Below are 8,712 nucleotides of genomic sequence, written 5' to 3'. Positions count from 1 at the left end.
ACTTTGCCAGAAGCATGCAACTCATTTCACCACGTTCATTGAGTCAGAGGCTTATCAATGCATTAGGTTCTTTCCACCCTTGAGACACAGACAAAAGAACAATCAAGGGTCTCTATTCTCCGTAAGGAGAGCATTTTTTTTTTTCCCCTCCAAATTCATGACAGCTGTTAAGTGGACTAAAATCTGATGCTTTTCAGTAGTCCATTTCCCTTGCTCAAGCAGAAAGTTTGTATTTCCATTCACTATCACTGAGCCAACAACCATTCATTATGAATTTTTGTATCATCTTATTTGAAATTCAAGCCACGGATCTTTCCCTTTACATCAAATAGTGTCAGAGCAAACTCAACAGCCCCAAAATACAAGCAGCTGAGCAGAGGGAAAACAGGGGTGGCAAAACTGCCAAATATAATCACAGGACACCAGTGACGCCTAGGGGCTACTGAGGAGGGATGAACTCTGACAAACACTGTTCCCAGCAGTTCAGCGGTGTAAAGCAAGCCATTAAATTTGAGGGCTGACAGAAGGCACATCACCAACGAGGAGTACATGAATACCTGAAGCCACATTTAACTCGTACTCTTATTACATTTATAACTGCAAAAAATTACCAGAAGCAGAAATAACTGGGAAACATTACCTGTTAATTTATTGCATCACCAGCGCTTGAGTTCTCCCAATGTTATACATCAATTATCAACACTTACATCCAAATGCTGGCACAATACCTTCTCTACTGTGTTGCACAGATACCCTGTATATGTGCATGACACCCAGATCTGTAGTTCTGTAAACTACTTCATCAATACATCTCTCCTCTGCATATCTAGCTAAGCAAGGAACCAAGGTGCTATTAGGACAAAAGTGTTTTCAGACATCACATACACAGAACTGCTCATGTATTTAGGGTCAAGTCAGAAGACTTCAAAGGGACTTGAATGGTGTGTTGAACAACCAAATGCTTTGAAATGCATGTCTCAGCAACAGAGTGCACAACACTTCAATTCTACCCCTGGTGTGAAGGCAATTCGCCTGTGTGGTGAACTGTTTTGTGGTACAAGAACACCTCGATTTTGCAGCTCACAGAAATATCTGGGTTCCTCGTGACCAAACTAGGGTTTGCACTATCTTGTTCTGGTTTAAAAAAAAACCAAACCACAAACCACAAAGCTCTCATGGAAAAAAAGACCTAATGAGGGTCTCGTAACTTGAGTACCTTCTAAACTGGAGGGGTGGTCCAAAGCAGCATCCCACACCCACTAAACTGCATCCCTGCTCAAAGAGGGAAAATAGAAACCTTCAAGCCTCCCCACTTTCTCCACTCAGAGTAAAAAAACAAGAACATCACCAGGAAAGTACTCTAGCTTGACGAGTTTCAGCAATCTTCAGAAAACATGACACTTCACACCATGACAGAACACCAATGATCACTGTATAAAAAAAATTCAAGAGGCATAACTGGAATTCTCTACCTCTAAGCTATCAGCATAAAACCCCAGAGTGCTGCAGGAGAAAAGGTATCCATAGCTGACATTAAACAAAGCAGAAAGGACAATGTGTCTTCTAGTGGTTTTGAACAACAAACACAGAGAACCCAGCTGCATATACTCTTCCAGGTAGTAAATTTGTACGTTTTCAGAACAACTAGTCAGTTGTATAAAGATTCAGTCTTCCATTTGGCCACTAAGTTTACAGGTCAGACAAGATTGCAACAATTTTACTTCAGGACAGCGCCCCACAACTAACTTCATAGCTTGCAAGTTCTTCAGTTTGAAATATCAGTTCGCATACTGTCAGTTATGCATACATTTTTTGCTTCTTACATGGAGTAGAAGGCTCAAGGAACAAAAAGGCAACTAAAAATATATCTGTTTTATTTACCAGTTTTCTAAAAAGCAAAGTCATAAAAATTAGTCACAAGTGGCAAAACCAAAATATATTGCACAGTGTACAGAAAACATTGTTGACATGTTGACAAAGTGTCATCACAAATAAGTCATCTTACAACAGTTTGGAAAAATTACAGCTTCAGAATCTTATCTATAAATGGAGGCATGTAGATTTAAAGTTACAGGAAAATATTTTAATACCACCCTGTAAATGCAAACACTTTAAGGATGCAAGATTAAGTCCATAAGTAAGCACATCCACAAAATGCTCTAAATATACTTTTCTCTTCCTTTCACTAAGTTACAGTTACAAGATGGTCACTGAAAAAAAATAATAATAATAAAAAACCAAAAACAAACAAAAAAGCATGCTAAAGCAAAGAAGTTCAAAGTGGTTGAGAAGTCCCTGAAAATAATTTGTATAATTATGATGCACTCCTTTTATATAAAGCTTTTATTTTTCCCAAACCCTGGTCCAATTGAAACTATTTGTGTTTACAAGTAAAAATGGAATATATTTAATACGTTGGTATAGCTGCACTGCTCCATTTATGATTAAAACATTTAAAACATCGGACTTGAACACCAACATTTGAAAATTTTTTCATTCAGTTTATATTTACATATATTTAAGTTTGACCTGCTAAGCTATTAAAGACAGGAATCAGATCTCTTACTGAGTAGTGCTTCACGCTACATTTAAGATACTTATTTTTCAAATTGTGATTCAACTTGATTCACAAGTTCACACACACTGCTATCTGCAGAACCCGTCTCCAATGCGAATTTCCTCATGACGCTGTCCAATTAATACCTAATTACTTTACACAAATTATTTCTTCCACTAAGCAAATACCAGTCACTTTTGCATGGTTTTGGTAATGTCAGATCTAACTTCACATCCTCTTTGCATGCAAAGAGAAATATTTTTATAGAATGAAAATAACCTTACGTTTCAGTGAATAGAAATGTTACCCTAATTAAAAAAGAAACGCTTCCATGAAAAATATTTTAAGACAAACACATCAAAGTTAATTGAATTTCTCCATGTTTTTCACCCCAAGACCTACAACTGACATCTAGCAATACTGCAATTAAATGTCCTTTAACTAATCAATATATTAAAGTTGCTCTTCTGTGTTCTCTTCCCACATCCAACATGTATAAACAGCACAAAAACATAAAGTACACATATTCAAGTCAATACAATCTCAGAGGCATTAAAGTGAAATCCTTTACAGCAAAGGATTCCAGCCACACTAAGGTTTTGATTATGCAATTCAAATAGAGTAAAAGTCAGCACTATACTCAAATTCACTGCTTTTTTTTTTTTTTATAAGACCTATCTTCAAATGACAAGAAATGTGTAATCCTCTTTTCCCACGTCCAAGTTTGAGATTTCTTTAGCCACATAGGAAAAACTGATGGCTGACCTCCTGACAGAACAAACCAGAAATAAAAGTTAAAGTTTTATCAAGCTTTGTCTAACGGTCACCGGAGCATACACAGTCATCCTCTGTGGTCTTAGTTTTTAAAATCTTTAAGCGTAAAGATTTCTTGTGTATAAATTCTCAGAAATGATGCTTCAAGGTAATAAACAGTTCATAGTATTGCAGCATCCGTTTAAATAAAAGGCTACAGAGTTGTCAGCGCTCATCTATACTTTCTTACACATTCACATAAGTATTTTAACCCAAGACAATCTTACAAAATTAGTTCAACATTTCTCTTAGACAAAAGAGGTTCCTACATTCAAAACTATAGGAAACAAAGAGGATGGGATCAACTGGTATGAGAAGGGCAAGTGTGAACTGATTTGCTTGAAGGTTATTTCTTCTACTATGCCGGACCACTTCAAATATTAAGAACAATGCTAAAGAGCCACTAAGCAAAATTGCTAGAACAATTTATAATGCTGAATCATTACCAAAGGAGATTTGAAGAACCGTATGTATGTAAGGGGATTTTCAGTACTCATTAACCAGCTCTACAAAATACAGTAGGCATCAATGAAAGTTTCTATAGTGTATAAACAAATACTTGAGGCATATAAGTGCAAAATAATGAGTCTTTCTTTTTTAAAGAAAAGCTATACCATCTTCAACAATGTCCTTACTGGGAAGAGATTGCCACCATTTAAAAAGAGATTCATTCACAAATGACTCTTCTCAAGCAAGAAAAACACATTTGTTTTTATGAACCAGATTCATCTTGCTAGATACAAGATTAAAACCTTTATGGATCATCACTGTAGTTTTGAAGCAGCTTTGAAGACAACATGCTCAAAGGCTATGTTTGTCCTTCACTGACTTGACTCAGGGAAACCAAGTTATTTTCCCCACTGTCTTCAATCATTTCATTAAGGTCCATTTCATGGATTTCTTCATCATACGATGTGTAAAAATTGCTCTGTATATTGTCCTCACAAAAAATACATTCCTAAAAACAAAAAAGAGAATTACAGAAACACTCATAAGTCAAAGAAAAAAAGCTTTTCCAAAACAGTCCATTTGCATACAACCCCTGATTCCAAGGAAACCTTTCCGTCTGTGCTGCAACTACCAGATATATTCCACTCCCCAACACAATCATTTTATATCTTGCAGTGAATCAATACAGGTACTTGAGAACTCTACTGGAAGCAGTTATGTCACAGAGCATTTATAATGCTGACATTTTACATGCACTACCAGTCACCTTTTCCTCCATTTGACTGCTAACCCTGCGGTAATAAGTTCATGTCAGCTGCAGTGCTTAAAAGACTGAAGCAACTGTGTGCTTACACAAGTCCCATACTATATGATTAACATTGCAGTAAAATTAACACCCGGATTAGTATTCCACTGCAATTCTGTTACACTGACTTGAAATACTCATGTGCAAGGAGAGCCTCTGCGCTTGATAACTTATGTGCAAAAAAAGCTACAAATTATGGAAACCTTAGGGAAAAGAGAATACAATCGGGTATTTGTGTGTGAATAAGTAAAATACACAGACAACAAATAATACTACAAGGATGCTTTGGTTTGCTCTGTGGTTTGTTTGTTGTTGTTTTTCTTTTTTGCTTTTCAAGCCATTGATCCACTTGGAGAATCAAGGCAAGAGAATTCTGCACAAGAACTGACAAAAAAAAAAAAGGAAGAATGTACTCCCCATTAATTTTGTACTTTCCAGTAAGCAATGGGCATAAGTTTCTGCACGTAAAATAGAGATTTTTATGTAGTGAAGTTTCTGGCTTTGTTGATAAAAGAGATAGACAGAAAATTAGAAATAAAGAAATTTCTTATACTGTATTCACCACTACTTTGACTTTCCCATTGGAAAGGAGACTTATGGTAAATTAAATCAAGCCAGAAACCACTGCATGGAAGTTTGAAATAATTTTTTTCTCTATGTAATTGACCAAGCTTTTATAGCAACAGGAATGGAAGAGTCTAACATAGGCAGCTAATAATTTAAGCACTGTTAGGCATGCTAAAGTAACCAACTCATTTAAACTTACAGAATTAGCAACAGTTTTTGGCAGTCCACCTTGCTGGATCCATGGATGAACTTCAATAAGCTCTCTTTTTTGTTCTTCTGTAAATTTTGGCTGTAGTTTCTGCATTTGCTTTAATTTCTGCTTATCTTCTTTTAAAACCGTTTCCAAATCTCTAAAATAAAATGTATTTAGAAATTGAGCTTCAGCGGTTCCTGGGCTTTATGCCTATATAAGGTTACACTGTCAAATACTAACATTTTTAAAGACTATTTTTGTTCTGGAATGCTAAGCTTACAAATCTTATATTGGAAGAAAATTAAATGTGGTTATTTCAGCAGCTTTCTGCATTTGCAGACAACTTTAACACATCTCTGCTGGCTCACTGTCTCTTCAAATCACATCAGTGAAAACAGTTTTCTTAGAGGTATTCAGACAGCACCACTGGTGAAACCACTAAGAACCCCAGTTTCCCTCTGCTGCTGCTGCAGTAAGTTCCAAGTTCCCCTTCACCGGGAGGACAACCCAAAACAGATACTAGATGCACATGAGATACTAAAGCAGAAGATATGTTAAAGAGGTCATCGAGAATGGATTGAACTTCAGGACTGAGGAGAGATTTAGAAAACGCTGCTCTATTTCATCAGCCAAAGTTCTCTCTCCTTGCACAATACCTCATCTTGATTCAGAAACTTAAAAAAACCCACCCCACACCATACCAAACATTTACAAGTTCTATACCACTATAAAAGATGACAATAGAAAGCAAGTTCCAAGAAAACCAGCACTGTTTCTGTTCCTTACAGCATACCTAAGAACAGGTTGGCTTTACATTTCTCCTCTTGGGCAACACGCTCTGACAGTGAGCTTAACTCTTCCTATCACAATATCCTGTTTAAGATCTACTATGTTCTCTTTGGCAGGCTTTGCTACTCTTACAGTCTACTGGAATTCCCATGTATAGTTGTCAACACTTCAGGCTACAAAAACTGAGAAATGCCAAGGTATTTTTAAATCTAGGGGAAAATTCTGAAGTTCTTATGATCTGTTCTCTATTTTTTCCCCCTCCATCCCTGTGCTTCTGCATTCTGAAAGCTTGTTTTCCTTCCCTTTCAAAAGGCTTGTCTTTACCAAAACTTCCCATTCCTTTCAAAATACCATTCACTGCTCCCAAGAAATATAAACAAGAAGATTAAAAAAAATCTGCAGACTTGTCATACCCTCTCCCCCTACATCTGCTCTTCGCTACTGAAGCAGGAAATTTTTTTAAACTATTTTTTTAAATGAAGTTTTTTCCTATTAGAAACTTTATAATTTTTACCTTACACTTCCTCGTCTTACTTGAATGGGAATTTATGGAGAAGAAAGACGATGTGGAAGTTAAACCAGGCAAAAAAAAAAAAACCATAAGGCAGAGAATGCAGCATACCATTGAATGTGGGATCTCAAGGACAACTGCCAGGGAGTACAGATTTTCCATGCTACAGACCATCATCAGATCTAAGCATGCTTGCCAGGATCTATTAATCAGACTACAGGATTTCTAGGCAAGTAGTTACAAATCACTAACTATAAAATAGCTTCAAAAAAATATAGTTAATTTCAACTCAGTTAACTGATCTAAAAATACAGGTAAGCATAATCAAATAGTTTTTACTTTTTGAGAGCTTCTTGTGTAGTATACAAAAAGCATAAAGGAAGCAAGAACTCTTCTTGACACTGAGGTAAACATTAAAACCAGTTTACTTCTATGCAGACAGAGATTTTTATTTATATATATATATACACACACCCCCCCCTCCCTTTCCTTCTGCACACCCCTCTCCCCCCAACATACATACAGTTCATGAAGGATTACGACATCAGAATTACCTTGAAGGTATCTGGTAAGTCATCATAACAGTGTCATCTGTGTTTGCCATCAAAAGCCATATAGGATCCTGAAGGACATATTTAATGAAGTGCTCACTTTCTTCTATTTCTGCCTTCATTTTGGTTTTATGATGATTTTCTGAAGAATCAATACTCCCGAAGTATTTGCTAGTATGACTAGTTTCACTACTACCTTTAAAAAGAAATTTAAAGTTTCATTATAAATTGTCAAATGCATAGATTAACTGAATGCTTTTGAAAATAGAGAAGACTAAAGAGAATCAAAAGTATAAGCACAACCACTATTTTATTTCATTTTTTTTAGACAGAGGGAACTTCCACCCCTAAGTTACTGCATCAATATTTTAAAAACTGAAATTCTCAAGCTAAATCTCCATTAAATTTCAACAGAATAATTATTACCTAAATTAAAAACTCTGAAATGAAACTGCAGGAACATGGTATTTTCTTTTCTGTATTCTATCATACCTACATAATCTTAATGGCTATTTTACACACACATAAAAGAGGTTCTATACTGTAAATCAAGCACAATAGAAAAACTTTCATGTTATCTAATAAAAAAAGAAATCAAGAATAAACTAAGCAATGAGGATTAAAGACAACAAAGTTTTTTTTACATAAAGCACTTGATGTTCAAGTGGTGTTTGCAATACTTCACTCTCCAACTCTTCTAAAATGCTGAGAGTACTCACTGCCAGTGTTACCTGTTCTGCTCCCAGACATGCCGCAGCCATTGGATCCAGACCCCAGAGACTCAGCAGCTGCAGATACACCACTCCCTGAAGAAGCTGAACCAGTGCCTGAACATGCGTCTTCTTGAAGTAAAATGTCAAGCAGGACACTAGACATGGAGAGTGCATCGCTATTTTGAGCATCCATTGGAGATTCAGCCTAGCGATAAGAAGAGGAGGGAAAAAATAAAATGAAAAGAAAATAAATCAAACCCAAAGCCCAAAACGAAGGCTATTTCATTATTAACAATTTACATTTAGCATTAATCCATTTCACTTTATATTCTAATATGTTTACACAGTTATTCAAAGACAGACAACTACCAATAACATATGCAAAGACCAAGTGAGGAATAATGAAGTGGAGTGATAGACAAGTGGTACATCAGTAAGACTGGTATTTCAATTCAATTTCTCTTTCAAAAAAATAAAAATGGTTTAGTGAGGAAGTAAGGCATTTGCTTTTCAGTTTTGACAGCCCCTACCATCTTCGACAAGTCAGAATTTACCCAAGCCACCTAAGGCATACTGTTCCTACTCTCAATGCATGATGAGAAAGAAGGTGTTCCCAGATGCAAGCTTTTTAAGCAAGATAATTTATTTGTATGCCTTTAAGGGAAAGAACATTAACTACACTGATTTCTAACATAAGCAAAACCTCACTGCAAGTCAGTTTGAAGATTAAATATTAGAAATTATGGTTGATAGAACCTAGCAA

At 36.0% G+C, this 8,712-nt stretch overlaps 1 protein-coding gene across 1 annotated transcript in view; it reads right to left on the bottom strand.

The window, feature by feature from the left end:
* Window positions 1-3,514: 3,514 nt before the first annotated feature.
* Window positions 3,515-8,712, bottom strand: part of PER1 (period circadian clock 1) — a 40,830-nt gene continuing 35,632 nt past the window's right edge. The window contains exons 22-25 of the mRNA XM_009880763.1: window positions 7,968-8,154; window positions 7,240-7,432; window positions 5,392-5,542; window positions 3,515-4,328 (exon numbers count right to left, since the gene is read on the bottom strand). Coding sequence (XP_009879065.1) covers window positions 4,179-4,328; window positions 5,392-5,542; window positions 7,240-7,432; window positions 7,968-8,154 — 681 coding nt within the window. The 3' untranslated portion in view covers window positions 3,515-4,178. The remainder of the gene's footprint in view (window positions 4,329-5,391; window positions 5,543-7,239; window positions 7,433-7,967; window positions 8,155-8,712) is intronic.

The sequence above is a fragment of the Charadrius vociferus genome, unplaced genomic scaffold (genome assembly GCF_000708025.1).
Source record: "Charadrius vociferus isolate BGI_N301 unplaced genomic scaffold, ASM70802v2 scaffold643, whole genome shotgun sequence".
In the NCBI taxonomy this organism is placed as follows: domain Eukaryota; kingdom Metazoa; phylum Chordata; class Aves; order Charadriiformes; family Charadriidae; genus Charadrius; species Charadrius vociferus.
The sequence above is the reverse complement of the archived record's forward strand: the minus strand, read 5'-3'. Positions and strand labels throughout refer to the sequence as shown.